The sequence below is a fragment of the Morus notabilis genome, unplaced genomic scaffold, assembly GCF_000414095.1.
Source record: "Morus notabilis unplaced genomic scaffold, ASM41409v2 Scaffold939, whole genome shotgun sequence".
NCBI lineage: Eukaryota > Viridiplantae > Streptophyta > Magnoliopsida > Rosales > Moraceae > Morus > Morus notabilis.
Genome location: NW_010360676.1, coordinates 44,133 through 69,130, shown reverse-complemented (window position 1 = coordinate 69,130; position 24,998 = coordinate 44,133). Strand labels below are relative to the sequence as shown.

The 24,998-nt window shown below is 35.0% G+C and overlaps 5 protein-coding genes across 6 annotated transcripts; 4 read left to right on the top strand and 1 right to left on the bottom strand.

Moving 5' to 3' along the window:
* The first annotated feature begins 1,327 nt into the window (after window positions 1–1,327).
* Window positions 1,328–4,552, top strand: LOC21392623 (probable LRR receptor-like serine/threonine-protein kinase At4g37250). Its single transcript, XM_010097015.2, has 2 exons — window positions 1,328–3,101; window positions 3,688–4,552. The coding sequence occupies exons 1-2, from the start codon at window positions 1,445–1,447 to the stop codon at window positions 4,356–4,358; spliced, it is 2,328 nt and encodes a 775-aa protein (XP_010095317.1). The 5' UTR covers window positions 1,328–1,444; the 3' UTR covers window positions 4,359–4,552.
* Window positions 4,553–6,356: 1,804 nt separating this feature from the next.
* LOC21392622 (microtubule-associated protein RP/EB family member 1C) lies at window positions 6,357–9,595 on the top strand. 2 transcript variants are annotated; one of them, XM_024164887.1, is made up of 7 exons: window positions 6,357–6,551; window positions 6,659–6,814; window positions 7,002–7,108; window positions 7,682–7,904; window positions 8,931–9,044; window positions 9,160–9,471; window positions 9,564–9,595. In XM_024164887.1, the coding sequence occupies exons 1-6, from the start codon at window positions 6,444–6,446 to the stop codon at window positions 9,436–9,438; spliced, it is 987 nt and encodes a 328-aa protein (XP_024020655.1). In that variant the 5' UTR covers window positions 6,357–6,443; the 3' UTR covers window positions 9,439–9,471; window positions 9,564–9,595. The 2 variants fall into 2 exon arrangements, with proteins under 2 accessions (XP_024020655.1, XP_010095316.1); XM_010097014.2 differs by lacking the exon at window positions 9,564–9,595 and having other exon boundaries at window positions 9,160–9,551.
* A 752-nt stretch (window positions 9,596–10,347) lies between these two features.
* On the top strand, window positions 10,348–10,823 carry LOC21392621. Its single transcript, XM_024164892.1, has 2 exons — window positions 10,348–10,396; window positions 10,522–10,823. Exons 1-2 carry the CDS (start codon window positions 10,376–10,378, stop codon window positions 10,747–10,749), a joined length of 249 nt encoding a protein of 82 aa, XP_024020660.1. The 5' UTR covers window positions 10,348–10,375; the 3' UTR covers window positions 10,750–10,823.
* A 1,140-nt stretch (window positions 10,824–11,963) lies between these two features.
* Window positions 11,964–15,334, top strand: LOC21392620 (ADP-ribosylation factor 1). The gene is made up of 7 exons (XM_024164881.1): window positions 11,964–12,043; window positions 12,144–12,299; window positions 13,854–13,924; window positions 14,107–14,226; window positions 14,337–14,455; window positions 14,862–14,943; window positions 15,041–15,334. Exons 2-7 carry the CDS (start codon window positions 12,152–12,154, stop codon window positions 15,044–15,046), a joined length of 546 nt encoding a protein of 181 aa, XP_024020649.1. The 5' UTR covers window positions 11,964–12,043; window positions 12,144–12,151; the 3' UTR covers window positions 15,047–15,334.
* Window positions 15,335–19,426: 4,092 nt separating this feature from the next.
* LOC21392619 (cyclin-D3-3) lies at window positions 19,427–21,475 on the bottom strand. Its single transcript, XM_024164880.1, has 4 exons — window positions 20,772–21,475; window positions 20,430–20,631; window positions 20,159–20,289; window positions 19,427–20,074 (listed from the first exon to the last, which is right to left on the bottom strand). The coding sequence occupies exons 1-4, from the start codon at window positions 21,249–21,251 to the stop codon at window positions 19,769–19,771; spliced, it is 1,119 nt and encodes a 372-aa protein (XP_024020648.1). The 5' UTR covers window positions 21,252–21,475; the 3' UTR covers window positions 19,427–19,768.
* Window positions 21,476–24,998: the final 3,523 nt, after the last annotated feature.

Sequence of the window (24,998 nt, the reverse complement as noted above, 5' to 3'; positions counted from 1 at the left end):
ATTTTAGGGTAGGACTTGAAAAAATAATTTCCAGTACGTCTCTCTTTTCTAGCGATTAAATAGTATTAGAAATTATATATTATGCATTTTTTTAGGAGCTTCTTTGGTATGATTAAATAAATAAGTTATTGATAATTATTTATTTTCAGTGTTAGATATGTATTAAAAATTATTTATTTTACATATTTTTTTTTAACTTAATGTGATTTTAACATGAATCAGTGTAAAAAATAAGAACTATTAGTAAGTCAGACTTACTCAAGAAATTCCTTAATTAGATTTAACGGTTAGAAAACAAACACTTCTGTAGGAGTTCTTGATGTAAAATGACCCATCCTTTTATCATCTAAAGATACAGTCCAAAAACATGAATATGTGCCGTAGCTTTCTCCAAAACTCAAACCAAATTAAAACTATTTTTTTGTTTTTGTTGCTATAGAAATCAAAGCTAGTTTAGGCCTTTAATAAATGCACGATTTAATTTCACCAGAAATTCTTTTACAAAGGAATATGTGACTCTCAGTTTATTATTACAGTACGATCATCATCAATCACCGACCCAAAACATCGTACGTACATCGCTCATTATAAAGACGACTCATTAAGACACCCTTTAATATAAATATCCCAAGAATAAGACCTAGTAGTCAAAATAGAAAATCGGTGGAGCACTAAATCATAAATCCAATAATTGTTATAGTAATGTGATGGTATTTTGGACCCTCTTAGGGACCCCCTGGCAATAATGCTGCCAAGACCACTTTAATGTTCATTCTTGGTACTAAAATTTCATTGTTGGGTTTCACTTGTAATTTCATATATATATGTATATATATATATTCCCAAATTCATAGAACAAAATTATAAACAATTTCTTTATAACCCAATTTTTAATTCTGAAAACAATTCCCCTGCAGCAGCCTTAACAAAGAATTATTAATCCACAATTTTTTTAACCTACACCATACTGCCAGTTATATGATAACAAATGTACAAATATAAATTATGTAGAAACAGAGCAGAAGAGTATGTAAAGTCAATCTAAGAAATGAGTTTCTTCATGTCATCTAGCAAGAGATTAGATGCCCACACACTAGCCTGCCTCTCTGTTTCTTCAATGCGAGCACAAAAGAAACTGTTTTTTGCCAGCATCTAATCATTTCCCAGTTTAAAATTACAATTTATTCTGAGCATATTGGTAAGAAGTATGGTTCTCTGAGCTGTTCAAGTTTTGTGTATGTGTATATATATGTGTATCTCAACACTTTTTTTTTATTTTTTATTTTAATATATATACTTTTATTATTATATTACATCACAATATCACATGGGCTCTGTACCATAATAAATCCCAGTTACGAGTCACCCTTTTAGTTTTCTCTCTCTTACTCTCTCTTTCAATAGAGCAAGGAAGAGAAATGTGGGATCACTGTGAAGAAAAAACATGAGAAGTGGTGCAAGTCTTTTTGTTCTTCTTATTCTTCTTGTTGTTCTTGCTCAATCACTTGGGTTGAACACAGACGGAGTCTTGTTGCTTTCTTTCAAGTACTCTGTTCTGAGAGACCCGCTTTTGGTCTTGGAGAACTGGAACTACAACGACCAAACGCCATGCTCATGGAAAGGAGTCTTCTGCGACAGCATTGAGGGCCGTCGTTTTTCTACTGTTGTGGGGTTGTCTCTTCCGAACTCTCAGCTCCTGGGCTCGATCCCGCCCGATCTGGGTGCGATCGAGCACCTTCAACGACTCGACTTGTCGAACAACTCTCTCAACGGGTCGCTTCCGGTTTCGCTCTTCAACAACTCGGCAATTCGCCACCTCGACTTGTCGAGCAACGTGATTTCCGGCGAACTGCCGGAGGTTATCCCAGTTACTTCAAATCTTCAGTCTCTTAACCTCTCCGACAATGCCTTGGCGGGAAAGATACCGGCTAATTTAGGATCTTTGTCGAATCTAAGTTCGCTTTCTCTCAAGAACAATTACTTCTCCGGAGTTTTACCTAGTGGGTTCCGAACGGTGGAGATTCTAGATCTGTCGTCGAATCTCATCAACGGCTCGCTCCGCTCCGATTTCGGCGGCGACAGCCTCGGCTACTTCAACGCCTCATACAACAGGCTCTCCGGCACTATACCGCCGGAGTTCGGGGAGAAGATTCCGGCGGACGCCGTCGTTGACCTCTCGTTCAATGCCCTCGGCGGTCCGGTACCGGAGTCTCCGGTTTTTAAGAGCCAAAAACCGGCGTCGTTTAACGGGAATCCTGATCTCTGTGGTGAACCGACGGGAAAGCCGTGCCCGATAATTACTTCCTCTTCGTCTTCTCCTTCGCCAACTTCTCCTCCGGCGATTGCGGCGATTCCGAGGACGATAAACTCGGACCCGGTGAGTATAACGCCGAGATCGGCTTCAGAGCCCGGAGAGGAAAACCAAAGCGGGCTTAAACCGGCGACGATAGTGGGAATTGTAGCTGGCGACATTGTAGGAGTCGGAATTCTTGCCATGATTTTCTTGTATATATACAGATTAAAGAAGAGGAAGAACAAGAAGAAGATCGAGACAACATTGAAGAACGAAGCGAATACGGCGAAGTTGGACGACTGGTCGTCGTCGTCTTCGTCGGAGTCTAGAGGGTTCACGAGGTGGTCGTGTCTGAGAAAGAAAGCTGAGGATGAACAAAGTTCGTCGTCAGACGACACTGCAGCGTCCGAAAACGACGACGAAGTTGGTGATCAAAAGGGCGGCGGTGGTCAACAGAATCAACGGCGGCGAGAGCCGCATCAAGGAAAGGGTGGGACATTAGTGACCATCGATGGGGGGAAGGAGTTGGAGCTCGAGACGCTTCTAAAAGCTTCGGCGTATATTTTGGGAGCCACGGGGTCGAGCATAATGTACAAGGCGGTGCTTGAGGATGGGACCACGCTTGCGGTTCGGAGGATCGGTGAGAACAGCCTGGACCGGTTCAAGGACTTCGAGAACCAGGTCCGGGTCGTGGCCAAGCTGGTCCACCCAAACCTGGTTCGGGTTCTTGGGTTCTATTGGGGGGCTGATGAGAAGCTCATAATCTACGACTTTGTCCCCAATGGCAGCCTCGCCAATGCCCGTTACAGTAAGTTCCCTTTCCTTGCCTCTTTTTTTCGCCTTCTTGATTGATGCGCATTTTAGCATGTTAGTGCGGTCTTTGCTAACGTGCGCTGGGAACTCTTTTGGGGGGGTTAGTTTTTTTTAATTTTTCTTGGTTGGCGGTGGAGTAGGTGTAACTGCTTGAGTGGTGATGTGTGTGAATCTATTGCATGGTGATTGGGGAAGTCAACCGTGTGTGAGCGGTAAATGATTGTGGGGCGAGTTTATAAACTTTTAGGCATTTGGTTTGGACCAATTGGGTCTCAAAGTCTTGATGTGGATACACGTACTAGCCGTGGAAAAACATAGCACAACATGATTATTTATCAATGTCTTGTTTTGTTGGGGGTCGTTTTCATTGCCCATGAGAGAGTAGATGATATATATATATATATATATATGTGTGTGTTTTTTTTTTTTTTTTTTTTTTTTTTTTTTTTTTTCTTTTTTGGTGGTGTAGATAGATAGACTGACGTCTAACACTATTTTTTTTTTTTTTTATGCCCGGATGAAAACTGACATTTTTGTTAGAAGGAAGTATTTTGAAAGTATTCTTATTGTTTCCTATGCAGAGAAAGTGGGCTCTTCTCCTTGTCATCTACCGTGGGATTCGCGGCTCAAGATAGCGAAAGGGGTTGCTCGTGGGCTGGCCTACCTTCATGAGAAGAAGCACGTGCATGGGAATTTGAAGCCCAGCAATATTCTCTTGGGCTCGGATATGGAGCCCAAAGTCGGGGATTTCGGACTCGAGAGGCTTGTAACGGGCGAATCGAGTTACAAAGCTTGGGGCTCGGCCCGGAATTTCGGGAGCAAGAGGTCCACGGCTTCGAGAGATAGTTTTCCTGACTTTGCCCCCGGGCCAAGCCCAAGTCCGAGCCCAAGCGCTTTCGGCATTTCTCCATACCATGCCCCGGAATCACTTAGGAGCCTAAAGCCCAACCCAAAGTGGGATGTGTTCTCCTTTGGGGTAATATTGCTTGAGCTACTAACGGGGAAGGTTGTGGTTCTAGATGAATCGGGTCAAGGACCCGGCATTATGGTAGATGATAAGAACCGGGCTTTACGGATGGCTGATGTGGCGATTCGAGCTGACTTGGAGGGCAAAGAGGAGGCCTTGTTGGCTTGCTTCAAGGTGGGGTACAATTGCGCATCACCGGTTGCACAAAAGAGGCCCTCAATGAAAGATGTGCTACAAGTGCTTGAGAAATTTCCTTCTTCATCTTCCTCTTCATACTATTATTAGGATCATTTATTGATGATACTTTTGGACCCTTTTGTAGAGAGATGTATGTATGATTGACTAATAGGTCTATTTGTCCCAATTTTATTTTATTTTCTCTTTTTTTTTTTTTGTTTCAGTTGTGCGAGATCAATGAGTTAGACCATATTGTGTGACATCAGTTGTGCGAGATCAATGAGTTCGACCATGTTGTGTGACACTAATTTGTATTTCCTAATTTATGACTCACTTCCTACCCTACACTAATTTGTTTCATTTTTTTAATTTTTCCTTTTTTATAGCCACCTTTTTTTCCTTCTCTCTTTCGTATCCTAGTTGTTGTTGTTTCTTTTTTTAATAATTACTATTTTAATTTCCTTCTAATCCACTTGAATGAAATAATATATTCATAGGACTTTGCAATCGTCTACTAACATGGAAAAGTCAAAATTCCACAGTAATAATTTTGACATCGTTCATTTCGCGGATTTAAGTTTTCAATTTGAGTTGAGATGTGATATTTTCTAAGAGCTTTTCACTGTAGCAGAAAAAGTTAAATGTGACATTTTTTAAGAGCTTTTTACTGTAGAAACTTAAAACTCAAAATTCGAATCAGTAAAATGAATGAGGCCTTTATTGTTAGTAACGTTGGTCGAGTTTTTTTTTTCTTATTTTTTTGGGTCAAATACGTACTGATTGGAATAGAATAGATATGCCCGATATTATGTGTTTAATAAGCTATATGTACAATACATGTGTTTCTTTATTCATGAGACGAGAGAAAAGTTTACGATAGACATAGTTTGAGATCATAATATATAATTTTTAAAAGAAATATGTTTCGAGTTAACCGAAATTCTATCAAGTTCCACCTAAACAAAAAATAAAAAATAAAAAAAAATCCATCAAATCCGAATCACCCCAAAGTTTATTCGCTTTACTACTGAACCATAATGCCTTATTTTCAAACAAAGAGCTCCTCAACTAAAAAAGTCAATAGACCAAAATAAAAAAATAAGTTAATGGAGCAGGATTCTATAACATAAAAATTATACTGTAAAGCAAATCTATGAGAGTGCAATTGAAATACGACATTAGTTTTGAAATATTTTAAGAATAGCAAAATTACATAGTAATTATCATAAGAAAAAGCTATGCGATGACCGGTTTTAACCCACCCTTTTTAATTAATGGTTGAGCCTTGTTTTTAGATAAATGGTTGAATTGCTTTTAGGTAAATGACCATATAGTAGTTAATCAATAATGTACGGTTGTTTACTGATTGATATTAATTAATTGTGATAAACCACAAATCGGTGTGCATCACTGATTAACTGTTTCTAAAAAAAATTTTATCATTTTCCTACAACAAAACTTGGATCGTTTAGTTAAACGTTGAATAAATAGCAAACTGTAAATATTTATTTACCTAATATAAATACAATATTTACCCGATATTTACCAATAAATATTTATTTACCCTACGTAAATACAATATTTGTTTATAAATATACTATTTATTTTAATTATTTAAAAATATACTATTTATTTTAACCATTTAAAAAATATACATTTACTTAAGAACCGTTTAAAAATATGTCATTAAATTGTAATTTTTATTTCCACCCATAAATCTATTATTTACATGGTAAATTTTCTTTGTACGACTGGTTTTACGTGATAAAGAAATTTTTTACTACGTAAATTTTTATTTCACTGTTATTTAAATTAAATAGTTTTAAAATATACTATTTACTTTAATTATGAAATAATATGAAATTTTGCCATGTAATTATCACAATAAGTTTTCCTTAAAAAAAAAAAAAAAAAAAAAACAATCTTGGCCTTCTTTTGTACAGACATAAAACCCCAGAGATAATCATGTCTACGAAACATGGGCCCAGGTATTGTCCGCAAACCGTGTTTAGGTCCATATCAATTTTGAACGACAAAAATCCCGCTCCTTTCTTCTTTTTAAATTCACTCCTCTCTCTCTAGACATCAAATAGGCGTTACAAAAGAATCAAAACACCTTCTTTCTCTCTCTAGAAAACAGAGCCATTAGGAGAAGAGAGTTCTCAGACTCAGAGAGAAGAAAACCAGCCGGAAATGGCGACGAACATTGGCATGATGGACGGGGCGTACTTCGTCGGAAGATCGGAGATCTTGGCCTGGATCAACTCCACTCTCCATCTTAACCTCTCGAAAGTCGAAGATGTTCGCTTTCTCTGATTCCTTAGCCCTAACTTCATCTCTGCTCTCTATGATTTTTCCCTAAATTCATGAGGTTTTTCGTTTGTTTGGATCTGTGTTTGTTGTGATAGGCGTGTTCCGGTGCGGTTCACTGTCAGCTGATGGACGCGGCGCATCCAGGGATGGTGCCGATGCACAAGGTCAACTTCGACGCGAAGAGCGAGTACGAGATGATCCAGAATTACAAGGTCCTTCAAGATGTCTTCAACAAACTCAAGATCACCAAGGTTTTCTTCTCGCTCTTTCCTTTTATCTTTTCTCTCTGTTTTCATATTTTGATTTCGCAAAATTTAAGATCTGGAGTCCTATTTTTTCCTTGTTGTTTGGTCCAAGATTGGTCCCCTTTTTGTCCTTTTTTGTTATCAGAATTTAGTAATTTGTTGTTTTTTTAAAATAAATTCTTGTTGATTTTAGCATATTGAGGTGAACAAGCTCATAAAAGGAAGGCCGCTTGATAATTTGGAGTTCATGCAATGGATGAAGCGGTACTGCGACTCCGTAAACGGAGGAGCTACTAACAGGTAATCAGTTTGACCATATTCTGTTTGGCTAGGGTTTGTGGAAATGTATGATGCTCCGTTTTAATCTGGCTAAACTGATATTGTAAGGTCAAATTTCAGAATTGAGTGAACTCATTCAAGCATTTGTTTGTTTAAAATATGTGTCAAGTTTAACTTTCGGATTTGCTAATGTGAAAATCTTTGGCAATTTTTGAAAAGCAATTAACTTATTCAAGCATTTGTTTGTCTAAAATATGTGTCAAGTTTAACTTTTGGATTTGCTAATGTGAAAATCTTTGGCAATTTTTGTTGATGAATTCGAAATAATGGTCTTGTACAGATAAATAAATGAAAAGCAATTACCTGTGATATACCAAGACTTATATATGTTGTTTTGTGGTGGCTCTATATAGTTCATTTATTCAATTAATTGTTTGTTTCAAAATCGACTCTAGTTTAATTTTCTGAGTTGCTAATGTGAAAAACTTTGGCAATTTCAACAAATAGGATGATGAATTGGAGATGATAAATGAAAAGCAATTACTTGTGATATACCTAGACTCACATATGTTGGTTTATTGTGGTTCCTGTTAGTTACAATCCCTTGGAGAGGAGAGAAGCTTGCAAGGGAGGGAAAGAAGCGACCAAGAAAGCTGTGCAATCACAGTCATCTTCGAAGGGAACAACTGCTGCCTCAAAAGCTCAATCCAACCATAATTCTCGAAGAAACGACACAAATGCTGCTGTGAACAACGTGAATCAATCAGGAAAGTCCTCACGGCCATCTTCAAGTGGAGGCCCAGCATATGATGAACAGGTAAATTTTAAATAGCGCATCGCTTAGAACTTTTGCATTAGAAGTTATGAATTTGGTCTGTGTTGGTACCGGTTTGAGTCTTTTAATACTTTGTAAGACAATATAAATAATGCAGAAACGTAAAATAAAAGAACACGAAAGAAATGATATCGCAGTTCGGTCACAACCTACTCTGTGGGGCCACGCCAAGATAATGAATAATTCACTAAGAACTCTTTTACAATTCAATTGGATTTAATCTATCCGAGACTCTCTTTCTAAGAAGACGCTTATGAACTTGCAATTTTCCAATAGACTTAAACAATGAAATTCCCTCGACTTTTTAACATTGGAATCCATCCAACTAAGTTTTTTTCTCCCTAAAACACTCAAATCATCTCTCTAAATACAAGTGCACACACCTATCTCACAACTCAGAAAAACTAATCAAAAAGTGTACAAAGACTCGAGACTCTTTGAATAAATAAGCAAAATGTGAACAGCTTGACGACCTCTTTAATTAATTTACTAAACTAAATCTGTTGCAGATCCTTGTTGCAATAATAACTGCAACATAGCTGTCAGAGTCAGCTCACGCAAAACTAGTATGAGAATCAATCTTCTTAAATCATAAAATCTTTTTGAAATTGATATACGAATTTGGACACATTCCTAGGAGACAGAGGAAGATCATCCAGCTACGAAAACTCAATCAAATTATCAATTTACCATCTTTGGATCAATAGTAGACTTTCAAAAACAGAAACTATATTCAGTTTCTAGATATGCAATAACTTTTCATTTCTCACAAATCTTCTAGGATATTTCCTTCTATTAAATCCCCAATCTTTTAGGATATTTTTTTTTTAAAATTGATTTCTATCAAGAAAAGAACATTTTATATTTGAAGCAATCAAGCAACTAAAAACACATCCGATCTTCTCCATAAACGCCAGTTGCCAAACATACATATTTTTGAATTTTTATAACCAATGTCAACAAATTGCCAACTAAAGTCCTAACAGTCTGACAAATATCTTGATTCAGATCACAGAATTGAAACTGTCAGTTGATAGCCTTGAGAAGGAGAGGGACTTCTACTTTGCCAAGTTGCGGGATATTGAGATACTGTGTCAGAGCCCTGAAATAGAACATCTAGCGGTACTGTCTTTTGTATCCGTTTCTTTTGTTTTTGTTTATGTGAACAAGATATAATTTACTAATGCGTGGAACTTGGAAGAGCCTATTGATGATTGCTATTGAATTGAATTAATAGGTTGTTGGGGCTATCCAGAAGATTCTGTATGCTACAGACGACGACGCCTCCGTGGCGGCTGAAGCTGAAGCCATGGTGTCTCAAGAGGCTAAAGAAGTAGATATCTTGAGCCCCATTCTGGAGGTTTCAGAGGAAAGAACGAGCTCAGAGACCCAGAAGAGGAAATGCATTGTCAACCATGACTTTGATACTGCTGGCGTCACCACTTTGTCTCCGAGGCAAAGGGTTTCTGATGCTTCCGATGTTCATTGCAGTGGGTCACCCCTTATGACTTACTGATCACCTAAGCTGTAGAGAATAGTACATTCTCAGTTCTATTTTGGAAAACTCATTTTATTGAACATTTGGGGGCAATATATATGACTTACTGATCACCTAAGCTGTAGAGAATAGTACATTCTCAGTTCTATTTTGGAAAACTCATTTTATTGAACATTTGGGGGGCAATATATCCATCTTCAGTCGTGTTTTACATATCTGATTTAGTCCAACGAGTTTATGTAGGGAGGAATTGGAATTTATACAATACAGAGAGTTGTTTGAGAGCAGCTCTAGCTTGTAGTGTTGTCTTCTTTGGAAGGTGTAACAATGGTTTTTTGATCTTGCATGTTCTCTAATATTTTTGTCCTTGAACCAGCGATGGAACAACTTTTTGCATTTTCTGTTTCTTCGAATTCAGAACCAAAAATGGAGCAAGCTTTAGTTAAAAAGGACGAAGCATATACTGATGGCTCATTTGGTTCATTTTATGGAGGGAAACACTTTCGCAAAAAGGTTTGAATTGTGGTTCAAACCGGTAAACTAAACAAGGGCTTTGTGTATATATGTTCTCTTTCTTACTTGATTCAATTTCTAGACGTGCACCTTGCCTTGCACGATTTATGATTGGATTAATTTTCTCATTGTTGCTTCACGGAGTCTTTTGGCTAGAAACAAAAGGAGAAAATTTGTTATTTTTTCACGTAGTTGCGGAATAGAAAACTGCGATATTGTTGCATGGTCTTTGTCTTGTTGTCAGAGAAATAAAATAAAAATTATGGGAGAAACCGTTAGAAGAATATGTAAGATAATATGCTGAAATGCCCTGCTTATCCGGCTAAATAATAGGTCATTCAAGACCAGGTAAATCAAAAACCTATTTAGAATATATAAATCCTTCATTAACCCCAAAAGAGGCAAGAGGCTCAGTTCTTAGATAATCAACATCACCTCCAACATGGATGCACAACCAAGCCTGGTAATAAAAAATAATAATAATAAATTCTCTCACTTTCTTTTATGCTATTTCTGTAACTTTCTAATCTCAAATTTATATTTCATCAACTCTAAATAATATTTTTTTAATGCAAATTTTGTCATCAGAAGACCGAGATTGAGAACGAACAAGGTGAAGTGGAGACAAAGGTGAACACTGTAGATTATCAGTCCTCAGCAGGACAAGGCCAACAAAAGAGGGATGTGCAGGTGATTCACAAATCCCACCCTTCCGAAAATTCAACCACTACCGGCGGCGGTAGCGTCCTCTCTAGCGCTGCTACTGCTGCTTCCGCGGCCGTTCAGTCCTCCAAGGATGCCCTATCTGGAAAATAACTGAGCAGTTGCTCCAAGATAGCTATTTACATTTCGTATCATTTGTCTTGAGTTTTCTATTCACCCCTAATATATTCAAGGACAATGTTACAAGTATTCTTTTGAGTTTTGGATTTGTATTTTGTTGACATTGTGTTGCATTTTTTTTTCTTCTATCGCTTTGATATTGTTTTTCGCCAACAATTTGGTAATCAATTCCGTATATACTTATTTCTGTATCTAATAAGAATTTCTTATCTGGAAAGTTGCTAACGATATTTGCACAATCAGCAAACACAATACACGTATATATAATGGATCAATGTTATGCTTCAGTCAAACAGTTTAAGATGTAATATTGGAAATCAATTTAGCACAACAAAGTAAAATATCTGTAGGAAGTATCTTTTACGACATCACAGATAATCGGAGACAACTGAGAACAATATCCTTTTCTTTTCCTCCGCACACGAATTGGCTTCACCTTTACTCTTTCTTCAACCCCACTTGCAAAATGAATCGGGCCTCTGTGATCCAGCCAGTCATAGCTTCAAACTTCTCTTCATAAAAATGACAGCCACCCAAAGTATAAAAAAAAAAAAAAAAAAAAAAAAAAGTAGCCTGTTTTTTTATTGGGAGATTTTCTGGTACACTTGTGTATCGCTAGTCAAGTTTTTCTAACTGTTAAATCTGCGTACTTTTTGATTTTTATGTGATTTTATGTACATCTAACAATTAAAAAACTTAACCTACCGGTATGTTGGCGTACCAAAAAAGGTCTATTTTTTTTTATTATTGATTTTTTATGTAAAAAAGAGATCATACAAATACAGATTGACGTATTCAAATAATTCCTAGTAGCTAATTTATCCTAAAAAAATGTTAGCGTTACTTTTACTGTTATTTTTTGTCACTTTCTGTATTTATTGTTTGACGCGTGAACTGTATTATCATGATATATTATTATTTAAATAAAAAATGAGATAATAAACAAAAAGAATAATAGAAAAATAGACGTTAACATTTCTCTTTATCCTATGACATGTCATTACCTCGTGAAGTGCATTACCTGCTCATCATGGTGGGATTAACTCGAATCAAAAACCTTGTAGGCTTACCATACCACCAAAGATGCTAGTTGCCCTTTATTCTTCTCCAACTCTTAATCCGAATCCTATTCTCATGCCCTTTATGCCCTGAGCCATTTTCTTAGTTCGATACTCATTATAAGATACATAGCACAAAAACTCACTATTGCTTCCCTCTGTCCTTTCAAGACATCACTTGTTTTTCCTCGATTCAATCCTTCATTTGGGTAAATAAACTCCTTTTTTTTTTCTCTTTCTTTGTATGATGTTATGTAGTTTTTGTAATTTGTTTTTCTGACTCGGCTGTGTTTTTTTTTTTTTAACTAGTTGCAAAGATGGGTTTGTCAATTTCTCGGCTCATGAGGCTTTTCTTTTCCAAGAAAGAAATGAGAATTCTGATGGTGGGGCTTGATGCAGCTGGAAAAACAACAATCTTATACAAGCTTAAACTTGGAGAGGTTGTTACTACCATACCCACCATAGGTAACTACTTCTCTAGTTGATCAGACTTGGTTTGTTTTTAGTACTGTTTATAAGGTTATTTCTTGAATTGGTTTGATATAGTCAAATAACAATGTTAAATAAGGATAAGAATAGATTGAATGGTTTATTTTAATTCATTGTTTGGTTGAACATTGAAATTAGTATTAGATTCAAATTGTTGTATCTTGTTAGTCATTAGAATGGAAAGAAATTACAAATAACAGTGTCGGCTCAACTATAAAACAGCTTAGGCAATTGCTTAAGGTCATTGGTTAAGCCAAGGCCCACAAATTATAATTGAGAAGGCCTTTTTTCAAATAAATAAATAAATAAAAATCTAATCAAAAGGTCTCTTTCTTATTTTGAAACTTACATAGAAAAAATGAATTTATACTTACTATATTTCAACTAGAAATTACAAATAAAATCACAATAAATTCAAATTTCATAATAATGGATGTGTGATTCATAGGAAATCATAATTTAGAAATGTCATTAATAATAAAAATATAACCAATTGAAGGATCTTTTAGACATTGTATTTTGTTTGCACAATTTATCAAGCTATTTCTTCACTTAGAAGTAGATTTAAGCAATTTCAAGTGCGTGAAAATATTTTTAAACTACTATTCAACTTTGAGAAATTAAAGTAATTAGATTGAAATGGAATGAACAAAAAAAAAAATTGTTTGCATCTTAGAAGACGTTCTAAATTATGTGAACTCATATTTTCTACTATGAATTAAGTGTTAAGAGAGCTTTTTTCAAACAAACAAAAAAACAATAACCCAATTAAAGGATTCCATTTTAAATGCGTGTGTTAACTTTTTTTTTTTTTTGTGAATTGTTAATTCTGCAAAAAGGTGTTTCTCCTCTTAAAAAATACTCACTTTAATATTTTCTAATTTCTAACTAAATTTTAACTGATTTTAAAAAAAAAAAATTGAAAAAAGTCCCTTGAAACTTTTTTTGTTTAAGGCCCAAAATTACTTGAGCCGGCGTTGACAAATAAAGTATAAGAACATTAGAAGGGTAATTCTGTGAAAGAGAATTTTAATTAATGTCAATTTTAGAATGTAATGATTCAGGTCCACTTTAGGAATACAAATTCAAGCATTCCGGTGGAATATAGAAATAGCTATTTTTAAGTCTTTCTTCTTACTCAAATATAAGAATTATTCGATTTTAAGAATTTATTCCATTTCAAAATGGTCATTTAATCAAAACCAAACGAACCCTTATGAGAATAATCTAATAATCTACTCTTGTAGTCTTGTATTTGCTAAGGCCTTTCTCTACTTGATTTATCTTTTATACACTGATTTATCTTCCTAAATCCTAACAAGACTAGGAGAAGATTAAATAAATGGTTAGAACAGTTACAAAGAAACGTCACACACTTGAACAATGTTTCAAAGCTAGCTGAAGTTAGTATTTTGTAAGGAGAATTTGAAATAACTAACAAATACAAATCCTTCAAGTTTTTATATGAAAATATTTGCCTGCTTAAACAGGAATGAATTACTTGTTACTAATTCGATTTTAACCGGCCAGGGTTCAATGTCGAAACCGTTGACTACAAAAATGTGAGCTTCACAGTCTGGGATGTTGGAGGACAGGATAAGGTACAATTTTTTTCAATTTCTTTTCTTCCATTGCCCAAAAGATTGACAAGTTTATGCATGGTTGTGCATTTGGGCATGCAAAAGTGCTCTTCTTTGTGCTTTGTGAAAGAACAAAGCATCATTTTTTGTTGGGAGCCAAGAAGTGCTTATTTTTCCTGTGTTGCGTCCATTTTTCGATGCAGATTCGACCATTATGGAGACATTACTTCCAGAACACGCAAGGTCTAATCTTTGTCGTGGATAGCAACGACAGGGAAAGGATTTCGGAAGCCAAAGATGAGCTCCATAGAATGCTTAACGAGGTCGACATGACTTGATATCTTTCTACGACCTTTCCTTAAGTAAGTACATTTGCAGGGAAAAAAAAAAAAACTGTTGTATTAAAGTGCATGGATTGGATTTCTTTGTGCAGGATGAACTGCGCAACGCGACATTGCTCGTCTTTGCCAACAAGCAAGATCTTCCAAACGCCATGAGTGTCTCTGAAATCACTGATAAACTTGGCCTGCACTCACTACGCCAACGTCGCTGGTAAAAACATGCATTTGTAACATGTAAAATCACGTGCATATTACGTATATATATAACTTCAAAGAGCCGTGTCATTCTCCCAAACTTTAGTCTTAAAGACTCAATTCCAAGTACACTAAAAAGAGGAAAATAATAATAATAATAATGATACAAAAATTTCAGTCTTATGACACCTCTTTCAACAAATTTCAATTAAATAGTTGAATGATATCGGTGATTGCCCACCGAGTCAATTAATCAATCACAAATTGACCTTTTTTTTTTTTTTTTTTAAGAAAAGGTCCATTTTCTTAGCTAATTTAATGAAATTTGGAACGTTTAGAATTATTAAAAAATGTTTATTAAATTGAAAAAGGAGTCATTGTTTACATTGTTAGTTGTCTTGTCATTATTGTGAATTGTGCAGGTACATTCAAGCCACTTGTGCCACCGGTGGCCAAGGACTCTATGAAGGTCTTGATTGGCTATCTAGCAACATCTCTACCAAGGTACGACGTGTCCCCTAACTTATTATTTTCACCTTATCAAATCTACTTGTTTTAATATCTTGTATCTAAATATTTGCTCTTTTTCTTTTTGATACAGGCATAGACAGATTAATCAGCCTTCAAAGCTTTGGGCCCTCCTTTTCTTCTGCCATCTCTTGATCAACCAAGAGAATAGTTTCACTATATATATATATATATAGACACACACACACAAAACTATCAATATCATTATGTAATTTACTATCACTATATTGTAATCAATTACCATACATTACACTTTAAAATCTTGAGGCAATAACTTACTATTGTAGCTAAGATAACTGGATATTCTTGTCTTATTCTGAGAAGCAGTTTCACGAGATATACGAGACTAACATCTGACATCTTCTGCTATGCAAATAAATACGGTTTAGTTCTATCCAGTAGTTATCTAGGAGAAGCTTTATTGCCTATGATGGGGAGTATCTTACATTATTGATTGAATGTGATTCTTATGGAAGGATTCATGGTGAGACACTTTATGGTCACGCCTAATGCATATAGAATTAGGAAATTACTTCCTTTGCAAAATTTTTATGTGTAGCTTTTATTTGAAGAAATTGTGCCAAGAATAGTCGTGAATAAGGGGAATTTCTCAAGTCATGGAGTCATTGACAACAACCGTACGATCAGTTATTGGATGTCACATATGAAGCGAGTGTAACAACACTGTTAAAGAAATCCTTCTTACGGTATCCAACCCCCGTATTATAAATATCCTTGGAGTTAAATAATATAGTTAAAAATTTCCCATGAGAATTGTGCGAGTCCATGCTAATCAATGATTAGGAAATGAATCCCTAAATTGAATTCTCATATGTAATGTGAACACCGCCTTATGAGAGAAGACTGACAGGTTAAAGACCCTAAAATTCAGGGGCTCTTATTATCTGTTTTGCTTAGTAGGTGAGATCATTGAATGTTTATGAGACATGGCGGCCTTGCAAAGGCAGAAGACTTAATGGACGAGTTTAATTATGAACTTTGCCTCGTTTTCATTGCTACTCACTCTTGACAAATAAAGAAAAAAGTACTTTAGCCAAGACTTATCCATACATGCTGGTTGGCATAGTTCAATTATATTCTTCACTCTTTATTGCCCAAAAATGTTGTTGGATTAAAAACTATACACAATAACAAATCATTCATCACTGCATAGTAATGAAACTACTAGTTTTTAGAGTTAAATGACACATCATTCATATAGTAATTGGAAACAGAAATTGACATATGATTTGGTTTTATGTGTCCCACGTATAGATGTTTAGTTTTTCTGACAGGCATATGTAAAATATTTTGTTCTCTCTTTTTATAAAATATATAAATGTCATGAAGGGGGTTGGCGACAATTATTTGAAGTGTGTTCACTTTGGTCCAAATTACTTAAAAGTGTTATAATAAACATAACTAATGTATTGCACCCTTGTTCTTTTTTAAACGACAATGATGGTAGCATTGGAAATTTCCTAGACACAACCCCATTATAAAAAAAATAAAATAAAAAATGGTACAACAAACTTTATAAACCATCAAAATATAAAGTGGGGACCACCAATACATTGCTGTAGTTTATTATACTCCACTCTTGGACTTGTGATGATACAAGATTGAAACATATTAGGTGATCAGTTTTTTTTTTTTTTTTTCGTCTTAGACCATCCAGATTGTCGTTACCTAAATCTAGGCCTCTGAATCTCAGAAAAAAAGGCAAAATCACAAGGAAAAGTTAATGGAAAGGCAAAAAAAAAAAATAAGGCCCTCTGAAATTTCCCTGCAGGTCCTACTTTCTGGGTTCCCTTGTTTCTCGGCAACAAGGGAAAGAAACAAATAAGTACTAAAAACTTTTGAAAAACTTCTTCCAAACCTCTATGTGTATCTTAGCTGTTCTCAACTCAACCACTCCTCAAACTCAATTCTGTTGCCTCACATGTGGTACTATTTTGCTTCATATCTTGTGCAGCTTCTTGGTGTACATTATATATGTTACATTGTCACTCTTTATTTTTGAGACTTGGGAATTTCAACCAACAAAAGGAGGAAAAAGTAACTAAATATGACAGACAAAGATTTGTTTTTTTTTCATTGATTAGCATCTATTTGTTGAGTCCTCATTTTTAATGATCTAAATCTTCTGTGTATGCATTGACTAAGAATCGGTGGGTTTAATCAGAATCTAAATCTTCTGTGTATGCATTGACTAAGAATCGGTGGGTTTAATCAGAATATGCACTTCTGGATTTGATGGATCTGTGTTTTAGGCCTGGGACTCCATATATTGGCTTTTGCAAGTTTTGATGTGCCCACTTGGTCCCCCTCTAATAAGCTTCTGCCATTGTTTATCCTTGATTATTCTAATAATTGTCCAAAATGAGGCACTTTCCTTTTTCCTCAATTAAAAAGCATTTTACGGATATAGGGTGGGTGGTGTGCCAAAATAATCTCAAAAAGATGGTGAAGCTGATTCGAACTTAAGATCTTATCGAAGAGAATGAGCAGTCTTATCAACCTATTAAATGACCGGTGGTATGATTTAGTCACTTGTCTCATATTTTGTGTGTGCGCGCGCTCGTGTTGTGGTGTTTTACTTGAAATCTCAAATTGGAGAATAAATGTTTCCCAAGGCGGTCTTAAGATGCTTTGCTTTTCAGTCCATAAATATGTCCACAGAAAAGCTGCAAATAATCCGTTTGAGTTTATGAGAGTAACACATGAATTAATGTTGGCAACCAACACAATTCATGCCAGAGAGACTCAAAATTCATGTAGGACACAAAACAATGGAGAACAGTGTCTGGAAGCTTAAAGATGGTTGGACTTGGGGCATTTAATTTGGCTTTTATGCTCTGCCCATTTTTAGATTCTTCTGAAGAAAAGACCAGAGATCAGTAGTGAATCCATTTGCTGGATACGTAAATAGTGAGACACGAGAATTGTGTAGGTAAAAACTTGTGCCATTACGTTTTTTTTATACCAATTTGGAGGATCTAAACTTGTAACCAAACAGTGGAGAAAATGTTCAAATTATGAAATCTAGTTCACTTCAGACTATAGTCTGTACTGTAGACTTGGATTTTATTTATGATTGAAACTCTTCCCTCTCTCTAAAACAAACACATTCACGCGTGGTTGAATGATGGATAGCAAATCATGACAAGAAAGAGCTCATGCCAAACTATATAACAAACTCGAGCAGGAAAGAAGTGGACCACAGGGAGAGAAACTCAGAAGGTAAAAGTTACTCTTACTTATTCACAGTCCATTTCAACGTTTCCCTTGTTCTCTACCTAGTAAAATTTTTACCAACTCCAATGTTGAAAATTTTTCCCTAGTGTGAAAATGCATCTAAGTAGCCTTGTAAAAAAGAAACAATGTCACTATTTGTGGAAGTAATCAATCACCAATTATCTCAATCTTTCGACAGGATATTTCTAGACCTCAATACACATTTTGTCCTTACTTGATTCTGGGACGTTGAAAGGCAGAAAGCAACAAGGGAAAAGGTCAGAAATAAATGTCTTTAATAGTTCATTTCTTCGGGAACCTTCTTTCTAAGTTTTTCACCTTCCAATTAATACAACCCTAATATTCACGTGAGCTAGTGGAGAAACATGGAGAAAAACCATAAAAAGGGTTCTTTATAAATCTGAACTTGCAGAGAGAATTGATAGCTCAAGTTTCCTTCTGACAGGAGATCAAAAGACCAAAAAAAAAAATGAAGATATGCAGAGAATAGTATTGTAGCACCTGCTATGGAATACAGGCACGCATGCACATGCATCAACGTGCAAACTAGTTATTTAAATTTTAAAGATGTTTGACTTTTAAGGAACACTAGATTGCAATTACTCAAAGTGCAATTTAATTTCTTTTTTACCATTCTCTGCCTAAGTATTATTGAATTTTGTTCTGATAGACTTTTCAAGTATCCAAATTGCGCATTGTCTTTAAGAAAATCAGATATTTTCTAGTCACATCGAATATTTTCAAGGACAGCTAGATTCAATGTCATGCCAAAAAAGGATAAATATTAACCATGCTGTGATGCAAATTATGGGTTAGTCTAATTATTCGCAAATAAGATGATTGCTTCAACGAAGCAAAGTAAACAAACATATTAGTATTTACACTATTAAGTTTCTTATTTAATATATGACATGGTCCACAGAGTGGAAATGTCTGGACCCCCGTGAGGCATGATCATCTTCTATGCAAAAAGCTTCACTCATGTATGTAATCAAGGAACAGATTTGTCGGTAATTCATTGGTTTTTACAGTCTTAGACCTTGTTGAAAGAGCTCCATAGTCAACTACCTTCCTGGTTGGTTTTATAGTTTATTATGATAAACCAGCTTATCAAACAGTACGTTGTCCATAATCCAGATCTTTGTTCAATCACTCAGACTCTCAGAGCAAACCAAAATGAGAAAGGGTACGCATATCAAAAGGTTATTAAAGAATTATGTTTCGGATCATGACCACTGCATACAAGAATAGTGTGACGAGCAGTTAAAAGGAAACGCTTCTGAATTGGTAGATGAACCCCACAATCAGATCTCTTCTAATTATTCTAAAATCCCGATCCTACTATCTCCCTACTTGAATCATGAAAAGTAGAACATTTTCCCATCCCGTCTGCTACATACTTCTTAGGATTGGTTACAAATTTTGATCAAAAAATATATATGGAGCAGAGCAGCAGAGTGTTTTTGCACATCAGAAACAGATAGTGCAATAATATTGCTAAAGAGAGATAGTATATAGTACCATAAGACAATAGGACAAAAGCCTAACGAGGGCTGCTAAGCACATCCACAGAAACACGGTTAATTGGAGGCAACCTCATCTGCTGATCCTGTGCTCTGCTCCTTTTAAATCGAGGCTCTGGTGTCCATGCCACGGACGATAATGATGATGAAGATGATGCGATAGCCCAAGAATCATTGGAGTTATCACAGCTGAAAGACGCGTCAATGACTCCATTTGGGCTGCCAGGTACGGATACATGCTTGCGCTTGCTGTGGCCATGCCTCTGAGAGTATCCATGGCCACCTGATGTTTCGAGCATGAGCTTATAGCACTCGTTCACTGTGTCCTGTAGCATCATCACAAGGTTTGACTTATTGGTCCACCAAGTATGGAAACACTTAAAAGGCAGCCATGGGATTAGATTATAAACCTCATTGATTTTAAGTACACTCAAAAGCTGGTCTTGGTACTCCACCGGATTATATGGCTCAATCTCATTGATAACATGCAGCATTGTTGCAGTAGCTAATACAGAAGGAAGATAACACACGAATTTTGAATCTGAAAAAATTTCAAACCCAATATCAAAAAAAAGGGTCATTATAAACAAACCGACCAAATACTATTTCTTGTAACAAAAAAGTGTCATCTTTAATACTAGCTTGGGCAATGAAAAACTATTAGGTGGTTTAGTTCCTTACCCGGAATTACAGAAAGAAGAAGGCGCTCACATCTCCAAAGAAACTCCCAATGCAAATGGGTCTTTAAACCAAGCCTCCTAACAATGTGACTAAAGAAGGAAATTGGGGTCACCGGATGCATCCTCCACTTGAGAGTCGACAGCACCAGAAGCTCCATTCTCTGAATAGTCTTTGCTTCAAACACAAATCTCGATTCCTCAACCTAACAACACAAATACCATCCATTAAGAAAACCAAAAACGAAACAAACAAACAAACAAATAACACGAAACGAATGCCATTGCGGCATTTTCACAAACAGGTGGAGTGCGAAACGGCATTACAGAAAAAAAAGACACATACTTGGAGGTCTAGAAGAAGAGGGACATGAGTCTCCTCCATTTTGGCGGCCAGTGAGAGACAAGCGACGGCGGCGAGTTGACTCATCCACGGCTTGTCCCTCTGGAACTGGAGGCTTGAGATGAATCTATCGAAGTAGTTCACCGCGAGAACAGTCGTCAGAGCAGAGAAGCCATAATGTGCATTGACGGTGAAAATCCAGTGGACGGCCTCCTTCCGAGCCGCAACTAGAGAGCCGTCGGAGCTCAGATCACCGCAATCGAAATCAAACCAGGGCCGCTCCTCTTTCGCGATTAGGTTTCCGAGCTCGTCGTCTTCCCAAAACAGGTCGTTCTCGAGCAGGACCAAAGCCTGGGGCTTCTTCGCAATCTCGTTCTCTTCGTTTTCCCCCAAATCCTCCCCCAATCCCTCTTCTTCGCAGAACAAAGCGTCGAGCACCATTGGAGGGTTTTGAAGCTCTTCGCCGTCGTCGAATAAAGCCATCTTCAGAGAAGAATGGGCTGAAAACAAAGAAGAAAATTTCTTTTTTATTATTATTATATATATTTTTTTGCTTAATATTACGCCATTAGAAGATCGAAGCTTTAGCTTGAACCGATATCCATATCTGCATCAGCTTCTCTCTCTAGAATCTGGAGAGGGAGGGAGAGAGAGAAGAAAGAGCCAAATGCAGGGAAGTAAACGAAGGGTTTTTATCTGAGGAGAAAGGCCTTTCACGCCTGCGCTTCTTTTTTTCGTTTGCTTTATTTTTATTTTTTTATTTTTTATGTTTTTTTAATAAAAAAAAATTGTTTGCTTTTTTATTTTGTTTTTTGTTTTTTGTTTTTTCCCTCCATGATTTTTTTATATTATTAATGTTTCCCTCCTATTAAAAAAATTGTTCCTTTCGTAACTTTTGGGAGTGTTTGGCGCGCAGGAAAGTGGAACATAACGGCACACTGACCGAGCTTTTGCAAGAAATAAGCTCCTATTCCTATATATGGTATCAGAAATAAAGAGGTTCTTTATCTCAATTAAATAAATGAAAAAATATATATAATAATTAATATGGATGCAAATCTGCATATCTGCACAAATATGGGGATGAATTTACTAGAGTTATTTTAAATTTTATACCTTCCATTTTAAGTTTATGTAAAAAAATTAAAAAAAAAAACTAACTCTATATTTAGGATGTTTTCAAGATTATACCTTTAAATTTGAACTTTGTATCAACTATGTACTTTTTTTGGGTCAGCAATTGATTACCCTTGCATTGACAAATTTAACATTTGCTGCTCGTAGATAATCTAAAGAATCAAGTGTAATGTCTAAAAAGACAGAAAAAATCATAGAAACTATATATTTTTAAGCTAAGTTGTAAAGGTTAATTTGTCAATTAGTGTTTGATTCCAAGTTTATCTAAAAAGATAAATCTAACAATCTTATGTCAAAATTAGTTATTGGCAGAAAAACAATACAAATTTGATGTAGATTTGAAACGCCAAGGTATAGTTTCGAGAACATTCAAAATACATGGTCATTTTTTGTAAAATACAAAGTGTAAAATCATAAATGACCCTTTTACTAGAATAATGATAGATAATGTTAATGCTATGAAAATTTTAGAATGATGAATATTCAAAATTTTAGTGTCAAATATAAAATTAACATTTACATTTGCAGCCTTAATGAATTATAAACCACCAGTATGATGGTTGATAGAATGATAATTATGTCATTATTATTACATTTTGTTACTCTTCAAATATTATTTTTTTTTTACTATTTTCAATATGGATAATAGCCAAATGCATTTTTAACGAAACAAATAAATAATTAAGAGCCAAATGCTAATCCAAAATCCACCTTCTTTTTTTTTCCAAATCCAAATCCATATGTTACTCATCTATCATCCATAATTTCTATATAATATATATATATAAATTTCTAAGTCGGATTAGTTTAGTAAATATAACTTTTTCCACATTACTGTATAACATCGTTTTTTTGTCCATAATACTCGGTTCGCTTAAGTGTAACGTTCAAAAAATACAATCCAACACATATAACATTGAGTACTATACTTAAAAAAACTAACACATATAAATGATGTTATATGAGAATAAAAAAAGAATTACATCCATCGGATTATATTATTGTAGACTTAAGATTTTACCTCTATATATATATATATATATAAGGTTCTAAAATACAATCCAACACATATAACATTGAGTACTATACTTAAAAAAACTAACACATATAAATGATGTTATATGAGAATAAAAAAAGAATTACATCCATCGGATTATATTATTGTGTAGACTTAAGATTTTACCTCTATATATATATATATAAGGTACTATTTTCTCCCTAAAAAAATTGCCAGCACTGTGTCTCTTAATACACTATTTTTCAAAAGGAAAAAAATACTTTATTTTGTCCAAATTTGAAGCATTTTTTCCTTTTGCTAATTAATCAAATAAAATACATTACTAAAATAATGAAGTCATGACCGTGTAGCAAACGGGGCTTATTTGTGAAAAAACTTATGTGCCAGTAACCGATACGATTACTCGAGGTATTAGATGGACAAGCGTACCAGCCACAAGTGAAAAACTCACCAAAATGCCAAAAGAGGTCAACCGGGTGACATTTTCAAATTGACATATAGCCACTTATTTAAAATATAAATAATCACTCCGGTGATTTATGCCTCTTTAAGTAGTGGGTTCACATGACTTCACAGAGATTTCTCTTCCCCCCCTTTATCCATGCTTAAAAGTACGTGTAAATACAAAACTTTATTGATAATTTGAGCTTTTTGAGGAGACCTGTTTCATTGAAAAAGAAAAAAAAAAATAGAACATGAAAATAAGAAAACGCATTAACTAAGGGCCCGTTTAATTCGCTGATTCGGATTTTTAATTTGAGTTGAGATATGATTTTATGTGAGAGCTTTTTACTGTAGCAAAAAAGTTAGATGTGATTGTTTGTGAGAGCTTTTTACTGTAGCAAAACTCGAATTCTAAACTCGAATCAGCGAAATAAGCAAATTGTAAGAAATTGATTTCATCGTTCGTTGGTTGATAGTTCGAATGCCCTTTTAATTATCAAAATTAAAGAAACATTGTAATAATTGATTAGTATTTATCTTTTTAATTTTTTCCTCCTAACTAACGTCTATATAGTGCCGATAGAATATATATAATGGACCTTTTATTTGTTTTCTCATACAATAATGTACTAGGAGTATTCAATTAAGTTAACTTTGATTAATGCCAAAAACATTTTTTTTAGTATTAATGTAATAAAAAGGTCGCTTCTTATAAGAATGTATGGATAAAAAAAAAAAAAAGAATGAATTTAGAAGGAGAATTTATTTATTTCCATTAGAAAAAAGAAAGAAAGAGAATTTATTGCTAATGGAACCACTGCACTTGCTATATATTTAATGAACTCGACACTCGTTTAAGAGCTTGTGGTTACTAAACACTGCATTGACTTAGGAAGGCAAAATACTATAAATGAGAATGTCTAACTAATTTACTCATTGCAGAATATATAGGTGTAATTGACAGTCTAACAATAAATGTCCCACAGCGTCATGGCAACAAAATCGAAGAAATGCATGGGGCTCAAAACAGCTGGGAATTTATTAAAGTGTTACATCCTCCATCTTCTTTTGTCTTATATATATATATATATATATTATATTTTCGTTAATTACTTGAACTAATATCCAAATTAATGTTGAATCGTGTTTGGTATAATTACCTATGTAAGTCGCATGGGTAATAAAGCAACATATTCACCAAATTAATAAAACAACAACATCAACATATCCGAAATTGGGTGATTGCAGACATAATCTATTAATAATTTTACACCTGACTCCACTATAAGATAAAGATTTTGAATTTGAATTTCCCACTCTCAAGTTTAAAAGAAAAAGAAAAGAAATAACATACGTAAAATTAGCAACATAACTACATTTTGGTTCATGGATTAGAACTACTTTCGTTTACGTGTGTTTTTTGTGAGAGAAAATACTGTAGCGAATCATGGTTCAGAGAACGAATCCTCCAACTAAACGGGCTTTCGATTTACGTGTATTTTTTATGAGAGAAAATATTTTAACGAACTATTAACCATGATTCGAATCAGAGAATGAATTCTCTAACCAAACGGGCTTTTAAGTGTTTGATGATGGTTTAATTGATCTAAATAATATTTAAATTTGAGTTG